This window comes from Neopsephotus bourkii, unplaced genomic scaffold (genome assembly GCF_033783945.1).
Source record: "Neopsephotus bourkii isolate Nb327-2 ecotype Australia unplaced genomic scaffold, CSIRO-AGI_Nbou_v1 NB_533, whole genome shotgun sequence".
Classification (NCBI taxonomy): Eukaryota; Metazoa; Chordata; class Aves; order Psittaciformes; family Psittacidae; genus Neopsephotus; species Neopsephotus bourkii.
Window position 1 is genome coordinate 2,516,203 of NW_026901034.1, and position 24,964 is coordinate 2,541,166.

Genomic DNA, 24,964 nt, shown 5'->3' on the forward strand with positions numbered 1-24,964 from the left:
AAATATAAGGAGAATTTAGGAGGATCAAAACTTCTTACAAACGCTTAACAAAAATAAACTGTACCCATACACACAAATATTTATACCTTTTTATCAGCTTGATGGATTTGAAGGCTTTATCCATGTCACCAGCAGTCAGATAGAAACTGAAGTTTAGCACGGCATCCCGGGTGGGTTTATCACAATCTCCTAATCCAATGAAATCTCTCATGGGTCTTCTTGCAACCATCTGAGAGGCCTCTATTGAGCCAGACTCTGCTTGTCCTTTCTCAGCTTCTCCCAGCTAAAATGAGAATGTTATCATTTAGATATCAAGTAGGTTGAAAGTTACTCCTTTTTGTACATGTCATAAATTACATGATTTCTACTACAGTCCAAGTTCTCTATTTCTACAGGACCATGATCAATAGTGACAACAGTTCCAACGTTTCAGAACTTCCTAGAAAATGACCCAAACTATTGAGTGTCATAAAAGAGAATGGTGCATCATAACAATCACAGTATTTCAGGGATGGATTGGTGACTGGTAAAATACCAGGGGAGAAAAAGCCTATTATTATAGTTGTAATTATAATTATTTTTCATGTATGATTATTATTAATACAGTAGCACCTATTACTTTAAATTCCCAGAAGAGACATTATAATGAATAGGGAGAAACCCTGGAATGAAAAAAAAAAAAAAGAGACATAATATTGAAATAAAATGGCATGAGACATGATGGGGGGGAAGCGTTAAAAGAATAGAAAATGCAGCAGATCACCTTTGACTTTTTAAATTAAGAGAAAAAGGAAAGTAAAATGTAGTGCAACTCTAAAAGCTAGATCTGCACAGGAAGAATGGCAAGAGTCAGCTCTTTGAAAGGGGGCTAAATTGCACAGTACTGCTCTAAATCTAAATATATTAAGCAGATAAACATCTAGACATATTCTCCCTGTTTAACACTGCTCTTAAGCTACATGAAATTAGATTGACATGATCATATTGGTCTGTCTTATTCAGGAGATATAGAGGATTAGAAGTCTTGTTAATATTAAGTTCCTGCTGATCTAACAAAAATAAATGCCCTGGTAAGCTCCCCCTATTAGAAGGGATCAGTGAAAATCATCATCTTAACAGGCACTAATAAACTTAGATGAGACCTTAACCAGAAACCCAATTCGTAGGCTTCATTTCTTCCTGTATCCATGGAATTAAGCATGGCATTATTTACATAAGTTGCAAACAATTTTGGATTCATATTCAGGTTTAAGAAGTTAAAGCATGCATTCCTGGTATTTGTAGCACATAGGCATTTGGTGATAGAGCAAAATGAGTATTCTTGCTCTCTCTGGTATTCTGTGGGGGTTAAACTCCATTCCAAAAAGGAAATGGGTTGCTTCTGCTAAAGCCAGTAGGAAATGCCCCCTCCTGCCTTTGTAAAGTTCACCCCCCCCCCCCCCCCTTGCAAGAGGCACGGTGACTATATAGAGTAGAAGAAGAGAATTGCTTCACATCCCTTTTGTAGTTACATTTCCTGATAATTACTGTGTCTCCTGTGCTTGTTCGTCACATCCAGTTTGCGATACCCATGGAAAGCCAATTCAGTGCAATTTCCATAATACTGCAAAGTACGCCCACATTAGAGATATGTTTATGTCATTTCTACAGGTGATGCATCAACTGCCACTGTAGTTGCTCTACTTATCCCAGACTCTATTTGGTTAAATTTGATCCCTGTGAAGTCTGCACTTACGGGAAAGGCCGGAACTGTGAAAGTTTTCCTCACCTTTTTTGCAAAGTAATAATAGGGCACCTCTATGCCCAGAAGAACCTGGTAGGATGAAGGCAATAGGAAACTGTCCTGAAGCAAAAAGCCATGCTCTTCAGTACTGAAGAATGATAAAATCCAAACATCCATCTGGAAAAGGAAGCAAAGCTTTATTTTGTTTTTATGCTGCAATATCCTTTGTCAATTTGTTTTTATTTCCATATTCACTTGGCAGAACCTCCTCTTGAAAATAATATGACATATACATTCACACACACACATAGGCTGGAGAGGGCAGAGCTGCACACTTCCTCTCTAGCGTAAGTAGCTAATGACTCATTGTACAATACAGATTGTGCTCCTACTGCAAAGAGACCTCCACCTCTGCCTTTCAGGAACCAACTTCACCACTATGAAGAGGGAAATCCCTGCCCACGGGCTGCTGCTTTAGAAGTCTCTCTGACAGATCTGACTCAGGGCAAAGAAATAGTTCCAATTGTTTTCAACATTTTTTATTTAATTAATACTACGTTATTTCTATGATAATTTTAGCAGTTCACTGACCGGTTTAAGTTTCCAGGGAATATACCAGCCATTCAAAAAGTTTCTTTAACAGCTTAAATATTGACCTGACTCAAGTCAAAAAGAAGTATTTGCTTCCAGATGAAGTTCTCATTTCTTAAAGGATAAACACACAGTTAAAAGTCCCTTTGAATAAAGCCAAAAAGTAAGTTATGCTCTTTTCATATAATTTTATTTTTCAATTTTATGTAGAAGCCAAATATTTTTTCTTGCTTATATTAGGATTATTAGGTTGAAGTATTCTTTTCTTTTTGGAGGATCCTAGCAAGGCCTTTAAGGACATCCCTATTCCATTCCTCCTTTCTACATTGATCTTCCCATGATTTTTCTAAGGTTATTTCAACCAACAAAAGAAACAAGGAGCTTTCTCTCTCCAATTGGAAGAGGTTTAACTAAAATCATGCATGAATCAGAAAATTTTATATCAACATGGATGTCTCAAATCAATGGAGTATTTATGAAGAACAGGCAGTTCTGTTCAGATAAAATGATAAGGACCACTGCAAGCATGTTAGCAGGGAATGCGGGGAAGAATTGTTGGTCTGATGAAAGAAATAATTGATTAGATCATTTCTGATCAATAAAAAGCAAATCTTTTTTCTAATGTAAAAAAGACTGTAAAGGAAATTTGGAAACTACTATAAAAATGTACAATGTCTGTCCAGAAAAGCAGAAGATGGTAAGAACTGGGTGGGAAAAGTGTACTTCACTGTTCACCTGAATGGTAGGGTCCCTGTTACTCTATCAAATTAATTATTGCTGCTAAAAGTGAACTCAAGATATAAAATATGCATTATTAAAAAAGAAAAAAGAGAGAGAGTAAGTATCAAACCTCTAGATTATTAATTCACCAAAAATGTCACCTGAAAAACTGTAGGCCTGATAGAATCTAGCATTTAAGATCATTCTCAAAATCACCTCCTTTTCTTTGTCACTGTATGCAAGCTAGGGTTAAATCAGAGAACTGATGTACAGAAAGCTGTACAGACACCAAATACAGTTTCACTGCTCTTTTTTGTACAATATAATGTATACTACCTACTTCCACACTGTTAATGAAGGGCCAGTGACTTATTACTTGGACAGCAAGGACATGTAAAGCAAGGTCAAACAAACAAACAAAAAGACCATACTGTGCTTTCAGTCTGGTTTTTCTTCTGCTCTGGAGACTCTAGGCCTGTTTCAAGAATTGCTTCACATACAAAAAGTCTTGATTCACTCTGGTCCCAGAAATGGCAAGTAGGGATGTGATTGCGCGACTCTGGATACTCCACAACAGACCTACCAAAAGATGAAAAAAATGTAGAAAGCGAGAAAGTGAAATAATTCCAGCCCATTCGGTGCATGCATGTAAATAAAGGACTAACCAAAGGATAATTTTTCAGATGACGATCAGTTACCTCTGCATTGTAACATTAACCATATATATCTTCCTGACTCGTTACACTTTGTACATGTCAATGCTTCTTCTAATTTGTTCTGTATAGATTAACCATGACTATACGACATAAAGCATTTCAGTAGAAAAAAGATGGTACTACCACAAATACAAATAGGCACTCAGAATCTGCCTCCAGTGAAACTATGTGTCCTACAGAAATACTTGAACATCCATCAAACAATCTATTTGAGTGACTGTTACTGGTGTAGGTACTGTAACATGAGGACTATGTCAGCTCTGTCTTCTTCTGGGTTTTACAGTGCTTATTGCCAGCACTGCTAGAAATGCCCAGCCAGGCATTAAAAGAGAGCTTGAGTACACTGATGTGCATTTGATAACCAGTAAAGAGAGAGTTTCTGGTATGTTCACATGGGATTTGTCACATTCAAATCCAGTTAAACAGTGGTCTTAAGAGGTCACAACTAGACAACTGTAATTAAATTGATTTAATTGAGAAAAAAGCATATTTGCAGGCAACAGATCTTAAGAGGTCACAACTAGACAACTGTAATTAAATTGATTTAATTGAGAAAAAAGCATATTTGCAGGCAACAGATCTCTCTCTACAGAGAGCTCAGCAAAGAGATCTGGGCATGCAGCACAATCGATGCTTTGAACTGCTGAACTTCGCAGTGTGGAGGAGAAATCCAGAATTCTATACATAATCAGACTCTTTTAACAATGGCTTAGAATCCTTCTGAAAAAAATACAGACTATAAATAGGTGTCAAATTTTAAAAATAAAGACATAATATTTTTCTTATTTGCTGTCACCACTGAAGGGTGGACTTTGCGGAGAGGACTGAAGTAGGGCTGGAAGGCAAATTAAGGAATAGATCCAAAGGGATGCAGAAATATACCATGTCCTTTCCATGCCATGAATTCAAACTAAATTACTTACAAACTGAAAAACAGGATTTGTGTAAAAAAATAGTGTTTAGATTCTGCTTCAGGAGGAAAGAGAGAAGAAGTATATAGATTATTATTATTTCCTGCTGAGTTTACTCGTTCCAATTTCAAGATACTCTAAAATGAAGCACAGATAAATGTGCTTCATTCATACTGGCACTATCCAGCATTCAAGTATCTGTGAAAAAGCATCACTAGCTCCTGGTGGCCTCTGTTGGGCTACACAAGATACTACACTTGAAAACAACTTCCTCACCACTCATTATTTCGCTGTTTGCATGACTGACCAAGACATAAGGCAGTGTTCTTAGCTTTTGATGAGCTGCCTAGTTTCTTCTGATTTTCAGTGCTAGAGAGTAGATCCTTTTTTTTTTGCTTTCAAGACCTAAAGAAGACAGCTCCTAAAAAACCAAACCAGCTTCTATTCTAACACTACTTTTTTTCTTAATACAGTCAGAAAAAATACTGTAAAAAACAGATGGGAATTTGTATTCCAGCGTTCCACTGTACTTCCATGAGAATTCCTAGTTCACTGCATTTTGCAGCCTTGATACTAGGATTTCTAACGTATTTGCCACAGAACAGCTTGTATGAAAACAAAGCTGGCAGTTCTAAATAGACATTTTATGTGGTTAACTTTTTCCTAGATGGAGCTTCTACATGCCTCTTTTCAGTTCTGACCCCGTAAACTCTTCATGGAAGAGTAGCTTTCCAAGATTTTAAGATCTGGATTCTTATTCCAGTCCTACACATACCCCCTCAACACTCAATAATCCTCATGTGAGACCTTTTGAGCCAGATATGTATTCCACATATCTAACAACTCCCACTGCACTTCTCTTCTGTGGATTGTCCAATACCTCCATGAACCCTCCTTCACAGTCTGTATCTTCCTTTGGCAAGGAATCCCTTAGCTCAGCTGTGTGTTGTCTGAAGAACTGCCTCGTCCTGCATATTTTGAGCTTGCTTTCAATACCTTCATTTGACACCCTATAGTTCATATTGGAAGAGATAGGGATGCAGGCTGATTGACATACAATGCATCAGTTTTAATTAATTCTTTAGAAATAAAATAATTACGTTTGTACAAGTACCTATACAAAGACAGAGGAATGTCAGTTTAAGGTGCTGCTTATCTTTGTAGGACAGATTCCTATCTTAAATCTACAAGTAATACTTCTTGAAATAAAAGCTTCTTACTTGTTAATGCCTTGTCCAGAAAAAAGTTTCTCTCTACCATTTCCCTGTTCAGCCTTCAAATCAAAGAGTGTGACTTTGTCCATTTCAACATCATAGAAACAGATCTTGGAATCAATGTTCCCATCCGCCTACAAGAAGGGAAAACAAGTTGCTGAAGCATGCAGTCAAAAAGAAAAAGAGGGCTGTTTATCTCATGTGATTCATGCTCTCTTTTTTGTTTACTGGTAATCACACAAGAATATTCTTTGTAAGAAATAATTAGAAAATTTCTTGCTGCTCTTCTATTCCAGCAAGTTAGCCTTTGATTTCTTTGAAATGCTATAAAGAGCTTTTGTACCTAAAGTATTCCTTCCTTTTCTGAGGGGCTGTTCTTCTCACATAACATGCCTTAATTTTACCAATTAGTTAGAAGTTTGGACATGACATTTCAAGTCCGAATACACTGCACAGAACATGTAGGTTTATTTCTGAGAAGCTAATCTTGGGTCTTCAGTAATCTTTTGGAACTGCACCAGTCTATTAACTGATGGTCATGTCCTAGGGTAGTAAGTGAAGAGCTTTGCCTCACCTTGCTAACAAGGATGCTGACTTTATTACCATTAGCATTGCACTTGACAGATGCAATACCTCCCAGGCCAGGAAACAGCTCGGAGAAATTCTTGCTACTGCAATGTACTTTTGGCTCTCTGTGGAAAGGAATAAACTTAAATCAGTGACAAGCAACTGGCAATACATGAGCCAAAACATTTTCACATGATGGGTAAGATTTTTAAAAACAAACTATTTCTACTTTATGACACCCCTGCCCCAGACTCCAGCTTCCCCTCCAGGGAACTGCTGCAACTGCTTTTCTTCCAGGAAAAAGTTAATGACACACTTGTTCCTCAATGAATAAGCAAGAATAAACTTTAATGCTCCTACAGAATTCCCCAAACAGGGCTATCCAGCAAGAACATCCTAGCAGAATTTTGAGGTCTGTTTTTCCTACATTAGTAAGTTGAACAGTACCATGAATGTTGAATACAGACCACACATAAAAGTTCTTTCTATGGAGAACACACTGTGGAGCAGAAATAAAGAAATATCATTGAGGGCTTCTATTTATGTCATATTAGTGGTGACCTTCCCTCTGTACATAAGTTCAGAAACTGTATCATTCACATACTTAACACCCACCCTTCCCCACCCTCACCTGCCTACAGCTTATATTATCTCAAAAGAATCTCACTGCTGGTATAGACACAAACCCAGTGATCACTGAGCCACAAAGAGGACAAATCTCATGAATCAAAAGAATATGACAGAAAGAAGTGACACTAATTTAAACCCATGATACAGCCCCTTGAAAAAAAAACTTTGACTCCGTAAAAACATCCTTGGGTTACATGTTTAGATCTCTCATTTATTCTACACCAACTATGCGTGCTTTGAAATTAAAGAGCGCTATAGTGTCACCATTTGTTTTTCATTACTAGCCACAAAAATTGGACATCATGTGCAGGATTTGAGCTACTTTTTCTTCACTATCAAACATCATAATCCAATATTCGTGCTAATTACAACCTTCCCAAATCCATTAACATTCACATTGTGCCCCATGCAGAATCTGTGTGACCTCAACACAAGTAATGAGTTTCCAAGTGGGTAACTAACTAGCCTTCAGCATTCCTCTGGTGACAGTATGTTAAGAACATAATTCACTGGACTCCTGAGTTTTTTCAGGTTTTCAAAATTACACTTGTCATTAGCAGGTAAATTACGAAACTGAAGATCATGTCAGTCTTGGATTTTTTCATGCCACAGGTGTTTGCCAGCATGGAAACACACAGAAAAGTTTTTAAAAAGTCAAGTTCAGTCTTAACCTAAACAGGAGGAAGAACTGAGTGTCCAGAGTTCTAGGGTCACTTCCTCCATTGATACACTGAGTCAAGGTTGTTTGTTTATGAGGAGATAAAAGACCTGTCTTTTTTTTTGTGTTCTTTTTTTTTATTTCAACTCTTCTGAGATAAGTCTTATACAAGTTATCAGCAGAAACATGTGACATCCTTGTCTTCATCTTCCATAAAATCTCCACATACTTTCAAATGCACACATATCCCTTACAATATCCTTAAATACTATTATGATTATTACTATTACTACTATTTCTCATACCATGATTTATGTAATAATTGTCTCTTCCCTTGCTTTTGGGATAGGCCATCAGTTCACACAGGCTGCACATGTTGAATCTCAAGATTCAAAGGAGTTACCACTTTTCATTAGACCAAAACCAATCGAAGATTTCCCCTTCCCCACAAAATACATGCTCAGTTACAAAGAGTTGTTTCTAAAAGGCTTATTAATACCTGTGAGAGAGATCAAAGATTTTAAAGTGAGACAGATCAGTTCCCACAGCCAGGAAATTTCCACAGACATCCAAGAGGCATGGATTCCCTTCTGCTTCAGAGAACACTAGCAGCTGTTTAACTGTCCCCTGAGAAAAAACATGTAACACATGTTTGTGTGTTCAGAGTCAAAGGAGAAGGGACTTACTTTGCCACCAAGTTCACCAGGCTGAACTTCAGTGTTAGACAAATCACTACCAGCAAAGTGAGAGGAGCTACAGACATCGTCTCTATAAATGCAACCTGTGTTTCAGGTTAAAAACTGAATAAAGAGCCCCCCAAAAAATTAACATTTAGAGGTATCCTGCAACAACCTCTACTTCAATAATACAACTTTTTCCAATCAAGATGGATACAGAAATAAAAGTACTTGAAGGTCCTTTAGTACACAGCTGCAAAAATAAATGTATGAATGAAATCAGTCCTTATTGTGATAAATCCAACACATCCTTGGTTATAATATTTCCTATTATATATTTTTATATATGAATTTATATATTCCTAATATATAAATTTCCTAAATAAAATTATTACAGAACTCTAACAATTAGATTTCTCTTTTTGGTTCTCCCCGACTAGCAGAGGCTGCAAAGGCTAAGCAAAAGATTTTGCAAGAAGACACAGAATGTGCATAGGATATTTTTCATTATCTTATAAGCATATTCGGTATGTTCATCTTCCTGTCAGTAATATAAATATTCAACCTGCTTGCAATTCTGATCCTCTTAAAGTCCATTCCTTACAGAATTCTGATTTCTTTTATAAATACTTTTCAGTTTCAGTGTTTAAAGTGACAGACTTTTTAAAGAACATAAAATATCAAAAATATTTCTGCTGAAATACTCAAAATATATTTTTAAAGACAGTTAATAGATTCATAGAACATGCACTTAACTTTTAAGCTGCAACAGCAATCTCTGAAAACAAGAAAACATAGTTGTCAGTTCATGGTTTCATCAGCCCTTACCTGCCAGGTACGGACCTGGACCTGATATGGCTCAACTGTGTACAGGTTTTCTTCATGCACAGACAGAACTGGAGAGTCACAAGGGAAAGAGCCTGAAACAGTCATAATAAAGCCATCATTGCAATAAGCAGATTTTAAAAAAGGGCAGAGGGGCAGGGGGAAATGGAATTTTGACTTAAAGCATTCAATTTTCACTATCTTGCACCAAATACAGCTGTCAATCCATCAGTCTCTACTGATTCTTAAACTCTTTGGTGTTGCAGCCATTCTTCCACTACAACCAAAAGCTGGGTCTCCTATTGAAAACAAGAACTTTGTACACTCTGCCCATGAGAACAAGTGGAGAGGAAGGGGAAGGATTTGATATGGGAAGGGGATGGGGAAGGGAAGGGGAAAGGGAAGGGAATGGAGGGAGGGAGGGAGGGAGGGAGGGAGGGAGAGAGACAAGTGCAATGTGAGGTTCTGTTAAGAGAATTCATTCCTTCATTCACTGAGCTACAACTGAAGAATGATTAAGGAATTTCTGTCAGAAGAGTGGCTTTGAAATTATTTCACGAGTGTGAGAGACAAGTGAAACCTAGGTGGCACCAATACATTGATTCAGCATGGGAAAGTTCTAAACTAAATGAGTAAATATAGACAAGAAGAAACAGGAAACACTTGATGTGTCTTAAAAGAGCTCAAGATTCTGGATGGGAATGATGGAATAACCTGTTTCTCAAGGCAGAAATATTTAGGGGAAATTAGTAATAGAAAAAAAATACAATTTACTTGACTGTGGAGACAGTGTTCTCACAGAAGAATGGATAATTGGTACATGAACTCTGAATAATCCCGAAAAATACAGCAAGACCATGAGAGGCCCGAGGAAGCTTAAGCAAGCAAGATACGAAGAAGCTGGAATTCACCGAGTTATGAGAACTGTGGACTGTTGGCAAGCTTTCGAGGTCAAGTTCTCACACCTGTGCTTAACCAATTATATGTTAGTCGCTAAGGGTCTTCAAGACATGTATCCAATCATAATATGCCAAATCACTGTAAGTGCATGTAAGAAATAGTATATAAGGAGTTAGGGCTTTGCAATAAACGGCTTTGGTCTGATCATACTGATCTCTGACTGAGTCCATATTTTTTCTGTGGCAAATGGCACCCAACATGCCCTCTCCCCTATTTTTCATATTGAAACTGAAGGAATTAAAGCGTGTGGCACTGAAGAAAGTGGAAAATGTGGAGTCACAGAGACATTGGCTGGGTTCAATCCGGCAGGACCAGGACTGGCAGGTAGATGCCTCGGAACAGAGCCTTGTGAGCTCGGAAGACACTGCGCAGTGCAAATAAGGTAATAGCCGATGGGTCTGGAAGAGGATTAGGATGGGGAATCAACTAAGTAAAGAAGAAATGGTCATCCTTAAGCTCTTCCAGCATATCTTCTCAGTGAGAGGGATAGAGTATGATGATAATCTGTCAAAAAGACTATTGCTCTGGAGTAAAGAAAAAGAGCTGATCCAGGGGGTTAATGAAGCCTTTGAGTTTGGGACTTGGGAAAAAATCGCTAAGGAAGAAGCTTCTGTTTTATGGATGTTTTCAGTCCTTCTTAAGGTGAAGGGTGTAACCTTTACAGAGACAGACTTAAATTTAATGTTGAAATGGTTGAAGACACGTTATCGAGAGACTGATGAGTCTACCATATTTGAGGTCTCTTTGTGGAATGGTGCAGGAGTTAAATTGTGGGATGCAGTTACAAAAGGCAATGACACTGTGAAAAAATTGTTAGTCATTTGGAGATCTATTTTAGAGATGTTAAGAGTCAAAAAATGAGATCGTGGAGCCCAGTTGTCATTCCCCTACCCCCCACTCCCACCTGCCCTCCCCCCCCCGAACTTCCGCCGGTTGCCGCCGCAGCTGCGAAGACTGAGGACAGAGATGAAGATGATCCTTTTGATTCAGGCCTTACTGACCCCAAGAAGGAGCCTGTGCACGTCCATCAGACTGCTGTTGCTGCTCCTGAGGTTCTGATGCCTGATAATTCTGATGCTGACCTGGATGGTCCTTTTGACCTGGAGTCTATTCATCTGGTAAAGGAGCCTTATTTATATCCCCCAGATCCTCATGTTAAATGCACAGCTGTAAAGGGAGAAGCAAGGCCAGTGGGGGATGCAGACATACTGTGTGCTTTCCTGGTGGTGTATGTGCTGGATCAAGACCCGTGGTGGCAAGGTCTCTCGTATGCTCTTATCAGGGGTATCGGGCAGACTGTGGCAGACCGTGGACTTGGGACCCTGTATACAACTCATTTGATACAGTCTCTCTGTGATATTCATGTACTAGAAGTTGGTAAATATAAGTATGCCTGGGTTTCTATCGACCTTTGGAGACCTTTATAGATATTGCTGGCCGCTTATTCCAACATAGGCTGGCAACCTGTGTCAGAATGAGTGTGCATTTTGGTCAGTATAAAAGCCCAAGCCTCATGCAATGTGGGGGAGGCAGAGCCTCTGTGAGGACGCCTGCTAAGGTTGAGCCTGCCACCTTGCACTGCAATGGTGTTTCTCAGAGCTGGTTTCCTGATAGTCTTCACAGGGTCCTTGTGCCACGTTCTGTATGTGGGACTGCATAGTGGGAGTAATGATTGTCTGGATTTTTGTGCTTCAAATATTGTAGTTGTGTGGAGTGTGCTTGTGGAATCCCATATGTGTGTGTGTGTTGAGGGCAGTGTTCTGTGTTTTTTTGTTGTTGGGTTCATGTAAAAGTTTTTAATGGGTAGCAGTTTAACATTTCAGGCAAGAAAGGGTTAATGCAAAAGTGCGGTTGCCGGCAGGTATTTATGGTTGCTGCTGAAGCAGGCAGGCAGCTGTAGCTGCTGCTGAGCAGGCAGGCATTTATAGCTGCTGCTGAGCAGTCCGGGGTTTGTAGCCGGGCAAAGCAGTGTGAGCTACTTTGGGGAAAAAAAAAAAAAGGGTATTTGATGAGAGGTCGGTCCCCATGTCCAAAAGAAGCTGCCCTCCAATTTGGCTCCAAGTGCTCCACCGGTGTAACGGCCAGGATGGACACCAGAGGCGAGGAGTGAATTAAAAAAAAAAAAAAAAAAGAAACGAAAAAAGGGCAATGATGCAGCAAACTCCTTGACTGTTAACAATGTGCAACTTAACCTTTCTACTTCTCAAGAACTGATAACCTGAAGGAAGGGTTATACTTGTGTCCTCCTGCCTACAGGTGCATGGCCACTGCCTGCAAAGTTTGTCAACCCTTGCCACGAGCTGGACAGACGAGTGGAGGAACCCGATGCCTCAGCTACAGGAGCTGACCATGAATACCCCAAGCAGAATGAGATAGAGGAAAACAAATGATTGCAAAACATCACCTGGGGACAATTGAAAAGTAACAGCTTGAATATGTGTATTTGTAAAGTAGCTATTATTAGAGGCTGTGATTTTGTGCATAAAACCACCTGTATTTACTAGCCATTTGCTAATAAGAAACTACACCTTATATTGTATGGATTTGTCACTTGTAAAAGAGATGTTAGAGTATGCGAATATGCAGCAGCTGCTAGAAAATGCTAAGGCAAAAGCTAGAAAGATTCTAATACAATGGTAGTGTTATAAAGCAGGTAATGGAACAAATGAAGAGGGTGGGAAAACTCCACTGGTAAGAAATTTCTTTGGCTCATCCCTTGCTGCCATCAGCATCTTCAACATGCTGCTGCACCCTGTAATAGTTACTCTGCTAATGTAAATCTGTGTGTGCTTTGCCATAGTAGTGACTTGTAGGATGCTTCATAGGATGAAGCAGGTGAAACTCTGCACTGACAACAAGGTGTAAGGACTGAGGTTGACCAAATGCCTGCTACCACAGTCAAGGGCAAGACTGGCTGGCTTCTGTGTTTGCCACCAAGAAGAACCTTTAGCTCCACTGTTGGCTGCAACCCAGCAGGTGTGGAGCGGTGGGGACACAGGCCATGCCAGACCTTGATGTGAAGGATGGCCTCCCCTATTATCAGAGACCCATACAGGAGAAAAAAGGGGGGGCCCAGCAGCCTGTAGTTGGCATATGTTGGAGATATGATCTAGCCCAAATCCCCTGCTCCAGTAGGGTCGTCCAAAAGATATATAACACTAAAAGGGGAAGATGTAGAAACTGTTCTCACGGAAGAATGGATAATTGGTACATGAACTCTGAATAATCTCGAAAGTACAGCAAGACCATGAGAGGCCAGAGGAAGCTTAAGCAAGTAAGGTAAGAAGAAGCTGGAATTCACTGAGTTATGAGAATTGTGGACTGTTGTCAAGCTTCCGAGGTCCAGTTCTCACACCTGCGCTTAACCAATTATACGTTAGTCACTAAGGGTCTTCAAGACCAATATATGTATCCAATCATAATATGCCAAATCACTGTAAGTGCATGTAAAAAATAGTATATAAGGAGTTAAAGCTTTGCAATAAACGGCTTTGGTCTGATCATATTGATCTCTGACTGAGTCCATATCCATATTTTTTCTGCAGCACTTGACTTAGCTGTATATGATATTTTTCAACTTGCATATATGATCACAGTCCATCAGCTATCATGAATGAGGAGTATTTATAACTTTGGAGGAAGAGAACCATGTTAATTCTGATCATTCTAAGTCCTACCTGCACTTCTGAAGGTATCTCCTGCACACTCAAAGACAGTAACTTGCTTCATGTTCCAGAATACTACAGCATCCTAAAACCACCAAAAAAGCAAAAGGATATACACAATCAGTTTCTTTTGAATCATACAGGAATTCATGCAGTAACACAGCCAGACCTTCCACACAATCACCACCATTTACTAGTGCCCCTGTATCCTGGGTAGGAAGGCTTCTGGTAATGCAAAAATTCTCTGGTCAGTGCCTAGAGAGTTACTAAGTCACTATGCTGTATGAAAAAACAGCTCCACCACAGCATCATTGCTACTATCATAATACTACTTCCATAACATAATAAATTGAATATCAAAAGAGGTTATATTAAAGACTTATAAAATTGGTCTCCATACGCCTAACTAGGCAATTGATCAAGCAAATGAATAAAAAAACCAAAACAATTAACCTCAGTAGTGAAGATTCCATTAACATTCATATCAACATGAAGACTGTGTGTGGTTCCTCTGCTGAAGCTGGTTACGTTAAACAGGCTGGGAGACACCTGTACAATGGCTGCTTGCTGGTGAAAATGAGACAAAAGGGCCTGCTCACTGAGGATCACCACAGAGCTGGTGGTGTTCACGGCCAGCAGGTTTCTCCGAGAGCCCCACTGCACAGGATGGGAAGAGAAAAAAAAACCCCACACAATTTCATCTAAGATCTTGAACAGTCACAGAATCACACAGAATCAGTTACAGCAATGTCCCACATCAGATGGCAAGGGGTAGGATAAACATTTTCATACATATACAGAGTTCTACTCTCTAAATGCAACTAGTAAATGACTAGAAATTATTACCCATTAAAGCTGTTATGCTCTTACCCGGCTATGCAGACTGCCTTTGACTAAGTACAGAAGCTGGTTTTTTCGATCAAAACCACTTTTCTTTCCTGAAATACTATAGTACCACCTTACATTTACTACTGCAAGATAGCATCAAATATTTAAAGGGATTAATAACTCTGCAATCTGTAAAAGCCAGTTGCAAGCATATTTTCTTTTTCATTGCCATATTCCTTTCTGCAGTTTTAATAAGGTTTTCAGTCAGTTCAAGCTCCCTACCGAGCAAATCCTGCTAAATCACATGCGTCAATAAAAGGGTTCCAAAAGTACACATCTCCCCTTCTCCTGGAAGAATATTCATGTTCCAGCTAACTCCTCCAGTGAGTTCCATGAAGGTTAAAGAATCACAGAATTGTTTATATTGAGAAAGGCCCTTAAGATCATCAAGTCCAACCATTAACACAGCACTGCCAAGGCAGAAGGGAAGATATTATGGTGCCCTGTTCATTTGTCTAATTGGGATAGAAATCTTTCACAGCAGGGCTTCTCTGTTGAACACTGGAGGGCAGGAAACTTTAATTTCCAGCTAAGCCTGCACAAGTAGAGATATGTTGTTTACTTATTGGGAAAAATTTTGTGTAACATTGAACCAGGCAATTATGAAAGCTGTAAAAATGGTCACTTGACCAGAAGCAGTTTGGGGGATTTTTAGATTAATTTTCTTCCAGCCAAGAAAGGGATGATGGACCAGATGATGGCTTAAGGCTCCTACTGGCCAGGTAGCTCTGACTTGATTGCACTGTGTGCAATTGTACTTGATTGTACTGTGACTCTATGCAGTTACAGTAGTTTCCTCATTAGGCTGGTTGTCTGAGAAAACAAGACATTTTCATATACGGTCTGCTCAAATACTCAGGTATGATGATATCAAAAATACAATGGGCACAGGGCAAACAGTCAGCTGGACAGAGCCATGAAGTGAATTACTGACTGGACTGTGGGAGTGCCACCTGAGTGAGCTAATGGTGGCATTACCTGTCCAGGATGCCATGAATGACTTTGTTAGAGTTGATGCCTCATAAGGGAAAAAATGGAAAGCTGCAGGAAACAGGACTTTGCCAGTTCTGCTGCTCAGCAAATAATTTGTTCTAGAGCAAATCACTGATTTAGTAGCAAGAAGGTGCAAAGCCAGTGTTTTGTCTCTCTGGCTAAAACCTATCCCTGAGATCTGGAAGAGGCACAGTGGATTTTAATGCAGTTTAAATCCCACCATTTTTTTTTTTCCCTACTTGCTAAAAAACTGATCTTTTTTTTTTTTTTTTTTTTGTCAGAAGTATCCAGGTAATTGCTGTATCCTTGGAAAAGGGAAATGGTATGAAACAGCACATGAATTGCTATGTCACACTTGCTGGAGTCAACATAAGTAGTGCATGCAGAAACTCTTGCTCACAGCTGTGCCAGAGGTTTGGCAGCTTCACATCTGTGTAGAAGTTTGACATCAGAGGAACTGCAAATGATTGTGGAGGCAACAGCGGAATGAGGATTGAGTCTTCAATTCTTTCTGTTGAAAATATGTTGGGTACAGGTGGCTGCTAAGGCTGAATGCAAAGGTGGGGAGTGTGTGAGGGAATAGAAAAGAAGTGAGGTCTAGTTCTGATTTTCCTTCTCTCTACTTACGCTTCCTTCTCTATTTTAAGAATATTCCTTTATTAACCATTGATACTTCAGACTACTTAAATCTTTCATAACAGGAGATAAAAGAACAGTGATTGTTGACAACGTTTTGCAATGCTTTTGTTTATGCTAACGAACATTGGGAACAAGGTGCTATTTCTGGACAGCGCTCCGTATCTTGTGATCCGGAAAATGCTTGAATGCTCAAGCCGACATAAACACCTACATCTCTTCCCTTCCCCCAACGTATTAGCGGATGTATGATATACTAACGCCACATGCTATTTCCTATATCCTGGACCTTTCGTTACAGCCTTCAGCATTACAAATATTATAAATAGCAGAAGAAATGTTTTAAAGCAAAGTTTTGCATATTTGCAAGAGAAAACTTATCATTCACATCTAGTCTGTCACACCTAAAAACTTAGCTACTAAAGACACCTTTTCTGAGAAGAAAACATCTGAAGGCATCATTTTGTGTACTAATACAGCATTGCCTTTCAGATTGTGCATCTTCCCACAAAAAAATCTGTTATAAAATGTTATAAATACATCTTTTTATTTTTGCAACTACCACTAAGAGCAAATTTTATGTTGAAAAAGTGACTAAAAAGAAAATTATCTACAAATAAAATAATTCATTTATTCAGATTTCCTTGCTTTCTATTTTAATAAATGTCTGTAAATTTGACATTTCTGACAATCTGTCTTTTTCAGAAAAACATTTCAGGGTGCTGAATCCGAAGGGTTTGTCAATAAGACAAAAAAAAACGTTTGGATTTAAAGATGCCATGACTGGTAATTCTCCCAGAGAGAGTGATGTACTTGCATTTCAGTATGTTATACTGAGCATTTCAACCCTGCCTGTAACAGAATAGCTACAAACAGGTAATATATCTGACTGTTTCAATTTTCAAAGTTATTGACCATATGGGTTTTTCATCCTTCTTCTGAAGGAAAACCAGCCTCTGCTGGTGCACACATCTGTATGACAGTGATCATACTGATCTATTGCACAAAGATGATCTATTCATTTAATGCTTGTGAAGAAGACACCTTCCTGTCTTACCTTTATCTGAATGACACTTCCTTCAAGTTCTGTAGGTGCCTGGAGCTTCCACTTCTTGGCCTCCGAAGCCCGTGTGCCCTGATCAGACCCTGCAGCTTTCCTCCACATAGCTATTCTCCCTTTGTTAGTACCAGCTGCCAAGAGACCTGCCATTCACAAACCTTTTAGGCATTTTGTACATTAAAATTCAAAAAACCAAACCCACATTATAGGAAGCAGCAAGCAGCCAAGCTCTGCTTCTAAGGTACTGAGAAGCCTTTTTCTAGCAGCATCCAGTTCATAGAATCATAGAATAATTTCTTTGCCTGACTGCAAACCAGTATCCTAGTCCCGCTTCTAAGGTACTGAGAAGCCTTTTTATAGCAGCATCTATTTCTTTGCCTTACTGCAAACCAGCATCCTAGTCCCGAACTGGAGACAAAATGGGAGAAGTTTCACAAGGCAAGGCCCGTTTTCTAAGCTACCAGCTGAAGTTATCTTTTAAATATATCAGATTTAATTTTAATGATTTATTTTTGAATAGTTGGTTTTGTAGGCACCATGACAAGTCATGATTGACAACCATTCTAGCAGACACAAGCTATGCCTACACTGGCAAACAAGGTGATGCACAGAAGTAGCTCTGTAGAAAACATCAGTCTGAAGGACTTGACGTTCATGCCATACATGTTTGGTGAGTTCCGCTTCACATCACCTCTAGTGTGGGCTTCTAGACTGAATGACCACAACATACTGGAGTGCATTAGGTGGACCACAGGAGCACGTGGACCAGTTCAGTGTCATCACAGGGAATTCAGCTTGTGTGCCAGGAGATAACTCTGCATTGAGACACTGAGTATCTAATAATCTCATTGTACCTTCAAAAGCACACTCCTGATCTGAACTAAAACACTTCTACATCACATGCTGTTACCGAAACCCTCAGTAACAAGATGAACATACTGCACTGAATGCAGGGCGCTGAAAATGAGGTTTAGGATCCAGAGACCACAGCTGACATGTTATTTCTCACCTTTAGCACTGCAGTAAGAAACACAGTTAATACATTCTCCTCCCTCAAAGCCAAATTGCACATCTGGAGAGAGCACATAGTTCTCATCTCGGTCCAAATCCCAGAACCTAAGATATACAAAACAAAAGCGTTAACAATGCTTTTCCTTACAGGTGTCTTGCTAAACACAGTCAATAATAGGATGCTGTAGATGGCATTAATTTGCTACTTCCATAATGCCCAGATCATTCAATCTTTAAAATTAAATTGCCAACAGCTGCCTCTGGAATGTGAATTTCTTAACAATCACCTTCCTTTCGCTTTGACTTTTTAACCTGCAGCATGTTTTGTGATATTTTCCTGTGAAGAAAGAAGTCAGAAGCAAACCAAGCTTCAAGAAAAATAGAATAGAAAGAAGTGAGGTCTAGTTCTAATTTTCCTTCTCCCTACTTACGCCTCCTTCTCTATTTTAGGGATATTCCTTGATTAACCGTTAATCCTTTAGACTACTTAAATCCTTTAGGTTTATTTTCTAGCACTGAATATTGTCATCAAACATATTCCTTCTTGATACTTGGTCTTTATCACAATCTCACAAAATCAACAGATCATTTTGTCTGATAGCAGCTGATAGAGGCTCAAGAAAGTGAACTACTGACATAACGGAACACCCCGACCCCCCAGAAAAAGTTAGAGGAAACAGGTAGAACAAGTCTTAGTAAAGACAGGGAAGAAAAAGATTTAGGGGGTTGTTTTGTGTTTTGTTCGTTTGGGTTTTTTTAAGATGAAAAAAATATAAAATCTACAGAACAAACATGGTAACATAGAAGCATGGCAAACTAACTTACTTAGTTTAAATCATTAGGTATAGAAGTAACAAATTCTTGTCTTCTATTACAGCAACACATACACATTCTTAAAAGCAAGCACTTTTTTCCTGTTGCTGATGCTGGGACTACCCCAAGAATCAGATAGTAACAATAGGAAGAACAGCAAAGTCATTATTTTTTTCATGCAAGAACACAAATGGGTGTATTTTCAGAAGAAATCAGTAACAGTGCTTGAGAAAGAGAGAGATTTGGGTAGTACTGCCTGACAAAATAAAGTAACTAGAGAGAAAGATATATAGAATTAGTTTTTGACTGCAAGGACACAGATTTTTCATTTCATTTATTTACTTTGAGAAACAAAATTAGAAAATATCGGAAGTTTTTCTTAACTGGTAAAAAACCAAACAAAACCAAAAAGAAACAAAAAACAAACCCAAAAAACAGTTCAATAAAAATACTCAGTGCACTGCAGACCACAAACCTTTTAGATGGCACTTCTAATGGGCAGCCAGAACAGTTTTAAAACAGGATTCTTACCTGATGACTGTCTCACCTAGTGCTGTAACAATAAGGCTGTGGTCTATCAAAATGATGTCTGCAGAACGACCTGTCTTCCCACTCAACTTCACCTGCCAACCATAAGCAAATAAATAAATTTACAGAAGGTAGGAGAAACATGCTGAAAGAGAGTAAGCAGCTGAATTGTGTAGCTTGGCTAAAAAGTTAAAACATAAGAATAACTACAGCTGTTAGTTCAGACAGACCAACAGTTCCTCTCAGGCAGTGATCACCACTAAATGCATCAATTATATGATGTATAAATTTAATAAAAGAAACCTCGTAGTGGGTTAATGAAGTAGGTAAGGAGCAGGGATTTTTCTCTTGTACTACATTTTCTCTTAGCACTTTATGAAGATTGCCTTAAAATATGAAGCACCAAATCTTACTTCTAGTTAAAAATAAGTAGTGATTTACAGGAAGTGGACACTCCTGAAATACAGAAGTGCCCAGCCTTCTCCGTCTGAAATGAAAAGCAAAAAAAGTCTTAGGAAGGTGAAGATTTGAGTGCCATCTCCCCAAGCAGTATTCTCTAACAGTACAGTGTTTTATTTGAGCCAAGGCGATTACAAGTTCTGGATGAGGTCACTTCGGGTTTTATCCCTACACAATAATTTTTGGGTCACTATGGTATTATTTGTGATTCTGTGACTTGCAGGTTGCAACTTTTTAAAAGCCTCCTCGCCTTTGCAGCTATGAAGAACCCTTCAACAATGTGAGAACTAAACCATCTGCCAGATTTGCAAAGACAGTATCATCAAGAGAAGGTGCTACTTCTACTGATCTGAAAGGCAAAACAGCTCTGAGCAACTGATGATAATAAAACCAAAGACACAGATTATCAACTATTTATCCAAATTTAAGGAATATTTGATTATACTGGAATTTCCAATTCTTCTCTAATTCACTTAGACAAGGTAAATGCAGTGCAAAAGGATTAACATAGGGTCAGAACAAAAAAAAAAAATCAAGAAAAAACAGGAAGGCAAGATGAAAATTTATCTTTCCAAGTTCAGTAACACATCACTCTCTTCCACTTTTAAATGAGGATGTATTTGCTCATCAAGGTATCATCCAAGAAATAAAAATGAGAGTTGATTCATTTCTAAGGGAAAAGTGATAATCAAAAAACCCTAACAAACACTTACAAAGATGAAACATTACAACTTTTCCCTGTATTCTCTTACCTTCATGAGCTCTTCTGCCTCTCCCTCAGGAGTAATTGCATGCAAGGACAATTGCAGGTTCTCTGTTATCACTACTAAAACCTCTCTTTCCTCCATGAACAGAAGTTTTTGGATCAGACTGTCTGTGGACAATACATGCCTTGTCTTTCCTTTCTCATCCACATAATGCACAGAACCTGCAGTACGTGTAAACGAGGTATAGCTTTTAGTCAGCAGTTTTTAGCTACAAAAATCAAAGTTGCTGCTTCCTACCTTAAAATATTCCGCAAGTGCTAAAAAGGTAAAAATAACCATCATTCTTTTGTCTTCTAGTTTGTCTCAGGATACAGACTATGGTGGCTCACCAGAGCAATAATCCAAAACTTACTCCCTTTTTTCCTGTCTAGGAAATCCAGAAGGGAGTCACTTAAATAATTTTAAACTACAAGTAAACTTTCTGCATACATGTGCACAAATGATGGCTTCTGAAATCTTCAGTATTAATAATAATTTCTGAAACAGGAATGGTAGCTAAGAATTGGTACGATTTGCAGCAGAATACAGATTACAGAAAACTGTGCATAGGGAGGTCTTAATTGCTTAGAAACACTCCAACACTACACCACGCACACTAAATACATCTTTCCTACATTAATTTCACATGCAAATGGAATAGTGTCGTTCTATGGGCACTGACAACAGTACTGGGTGACTTGGCAACTACAGCTTGTACCAACATTTTAAAAGCCATTAAGCTTCTGTTAAATTGTAATACTGTGTAAATCATGCACAGGTCTACCCAGCAAAAAAACCCTTGAACTAACCCAGAGTTTACAAATGGCATTACAGAAATCACCCAAACAGATTATCGATATTTGACAGATCTCTTGCCACACACACATTATTTCTTAGCAAATCATAGTATTGCATAAATGTAATATTTCATATTACATAAATACGATGTTTCAAACCAGTGCAAATCAAAAAACCTTATGAAATGAAACAATATTTTCCCCAAAAAGGCTGAAGTAGAAAACACAAATGTTTAAGAATGAACATTAAGGATCCATGCTAAAATGTTGCACACAAGAGGCAATATGATGTATCTAATAAAAAGAATGTTTTTCCAAAACTCTTACAATATATTACCATCCTCCATGTTCCACATATTTAAATAAAGTATTTAAACTCCTCTCCCACCTCTTTCCACACTGCTTCATTTCGTCCCTGAAATAAAACACTGAACATGTAACTTCTCTCTTGTCTATGGTTTGGCCTGGGAGGGACCTTAAAACTCATCCAGTTTCAACCCCTGCCACGAGCAGGACACCTTCCACTAGAGCCCATTGCTCCAAGCCCATCCAACCTGGCCTTGAACACTGCCAGGGATGGGGCAGCCACAGCTTCTCTGGGCAACCTGTGCCAGGGCCTCAGCACCCTCAGAGGGAAGAACTTCTGCCTAAGAGCTCATCTCAATATCCCCTCTGTTAGATTAAAGCCATTCCCCTTTGTTCTGTCCCTACAGGCCCTTGTCAAAAGCCCGTCTCCAGTTTTCTTGTAGTCCCTTTAGGCACTGGAAGCTGCTCTAAGGTCTCCCTGGAGCCTTCTCTTCCCCAGGCTCAACAAGCCCAGCTCTTTCAGCCTGTCTCCAGAGCAGAGCTGCTCCAGCCCTTGCAGCATCTCCATGGCCTCCTCTGGACTTGCTCCAACAGCTCCACTCCCCTCATGTGTTGTTGCCCTAGAGCTGGGTGCAGGACTGCAGGAGGGGTCTTCCGCAGAGTGCAGCAGAGAGGGCGAATCCCCTCCCTCGACCTGCTGCTCATGCTCTGGGGATGCAGCCCAGCACACAGTGGGTTCTGGACTCAAGCACACATTGAAGTCCGGTCACTGGCGCTTCTCATCCACCAGTACTCTCAGTTTCTCCTCCACAGGACCGCTCTCAATCCTTTCATTCCCCAGCCTCTATTCATATTCAGGGTTGTTGGAATAGTTTTTTATTTTCTAACACACAGCTATCTGTTTATTGTAGTAATACTCAGCAGTAACTAATTATTGAATCTCAGTTTTATGTGATCTTTTACAAGAAGCAGTGATTTTATTTGCCATTTGAAATTGTTTCATAAGTTATATTAACCTTCTGTACTTTGATATTACCATACAAAGTATCAGGAATCACACAGATAATGCTAACTACTATTTTGAAGCTACTTAGGCAGGTAGGGAGAAGGTTATAGCTTTCTGGTAACTTTAAGAAAGTCTTCACACTTTATCATACAAGAGACTGATTTCAAAACTTAACAAATCTGAGCTAGTTAAGTAGAGCAAATAACTCAGACATTCAGAAGACAAAAAGCAGCAAAAAGTGTATGCTGCTTAGGAAATAAAAAGGGGACCAAAGAAAATTACTACTCACCTAAAACGTTGTTTGTTTTCAACAAAGGTGCATGCAGTAAAAATATCAGGATGATTTCCACTATTCTGGTTATGTCCCAAAACCTGTACCAGTCATCTCAGATGCTCAATAATGAAGATGATCCTTTATGCTCATGGAAAGTGTTATGAAACAACCTCCAAAACTGTTACCAGTTCAGGGATCCTCTCTTCAGAAAAGCATCTCATGCAACACATTACCTGAACTGTTTTACTGCAACGATCAGTGTTTTGGAAGCACCAAAACATATCTAAACATTAAATACTTGTAACTTAGAAGGTTTAATTTTGCTTTGAGCTTTTTTGAGGAACTTCATTGTTTAGTTTTGCTTTAAAAGATGTTTTATTGACATTAGTCAAATCTCTTTTGAGATTTTAAAAGCATGTAATAAAATTCTTTTTTTGTTTGTTTTTATTAAACAGGTTTGAGCTGAGAATCTGTACCTTGGAGGGAATTTACAAGTCAGCTTTACACCTACAAAAACATTAACTGATCCTGCAGTTATGAAAGATAATTAACCAGATTGAGAACGGCGTCCAAAATACATATGCCCAAATCAACCTCGGCAGTGAGGCTGCTCCAAAGAAGGTCAGTGTCATCTACCTGGAAAGTTTGTACAGGAGGCCCAAGAACCAGGCCGTGAAGGTCAGCCCCTTGCAGGATGCAGAGTCTGTCCCTAGATGGAGCTGTGTGCCACCACAACGGCTGCTGTCAAGTGACGGGGTAATGGGCACAGCCAGGCATTTTCTCTCTTTGCACGCTTAAGTACCCTGTACCCCGTACCCCTTTTTCATTTAAATGGTTAATATCTAGTAAAGGGGCTTGTACCTCACGAATCCAATGAAGGTACAGCCTAATGTCTTGCAAAGCTGGACAACCCCACCCCTGAAATCATTCAGAAGCTATTCTGGTGTAAATGCTGGGTCTCACTCCTGAAAATGTAACCACCGAATGAAACTATAACAAAGCTGCAGAAATAGCATAACTTAAACGGTTTTTAGAATAGTTAACACTTGAATTGAGAGGATTACATACTCAAATCATCTACCAGACACATACTCATTACAATACTTGTCACACACCTTCTCGTTTGGGTTCAAAGACTTGGCAGGTTAGAGAAAAGGAAGGCATAATGAGAACAACTGGGGTAGGATGAAAACGATCTCAGGGCAAACTAGTAACCTGAACAGTAAAGGGACAAGGCAAATGCCAGGAAAGAAAAAGCATTAGGAAGAAAGCTAACAAAACAGATACTCAGATTATTTTTCTCCCTTAGACTGAAGCATCATTTCAAGGCATGAGAAAAAAATGAAAAAGTAAAGTAATAATTTCTTTTCAAAGGTATGTTCTAGCAGCATTTGCCTATTTCTAGAAAACACAACACATGCATTATTTTGAAGCTTTGCACAAAATGCTGACAAGATCTAATTTTATTTACACTTAGAGATCACTTTTCTTCAGGAACAGTAATCCAATACCTATGGTATCCTTTTGGAAAGGACTCACCATGAAGATGCTAAGATGTTAAATTTAGTAATTTCTTCTTACCAATATTCT

At 39.0% G+C, this 24,964-nt stretch overlaps 1 protein-coding gene across 2 annotated transcripts in view; it reads right to left on the reverse strand.

Moving 5' to 3' along the window:
• IFT140 (intraflagellar transport 140) overlaps positions 1 to 24,964 on the reverse strand; it is an 80,667-nt gene that overhangs the window by 46,871 nt on the left and 8,832 nt on the right. Inside the window, exons 6-18 of one of the 2 annotated variants that reach the window (XM_061350757.1) lie at positions 20,998 to 21,173; positions 19,790 to 19,881; positions 18,444 to 18,550; positions 17,432 to 17,577; positions 14,311 to 14,514; positions 13,870 to 13,942; positions 9,236 to 9,327; positions 8,230 to 8,357; positions 6,450 to 6,567; positions 5,882 to 6,009; positions 3,466 to 3,613; positions 1,769 to 1,900; positions 87 to 283 (exon numbers count right to left, since the gene is read on the reverse strand). In XM_061350757.1, the coding sequence (XP_061206741.1) occupies positions 87 to 283; positions 1,769 to 1,900; positions 3,466 to 3,613; positions 5,882 to 6,009; positions 6,450 to 6,567; positions 8,230 to 8,357; positions 9,236 to 9,327; positions 13,870 to 13,942; positions 14,311 to 14,514; positions 17,432 to 17,577; positions 18,444 to 18,550; positions 19,790 to 19,881; positions 20,998 to 21,173 (1,741 nt within the window). The remainder of the gene's footprint in view (positions 1 to 86; positions 284 to 1,768; positions 1,901 to 3,465; positions 3,614 to 5,881; positions 6,010 to 6,449; positions 6,568 to 8,229; positions 8,358 to 9,235; positions 9,328 to 13,869; positions 13,943 to 14,310; positions 14,515 to 17,431; positions 17,578 to 18,443; positions 18,551 to 19,789; positions 19,882 to 20,997; positions 21,174 to 24,964) is intronic. The other variant, XM_061350758.1, reaches the window with a different exon arrangement.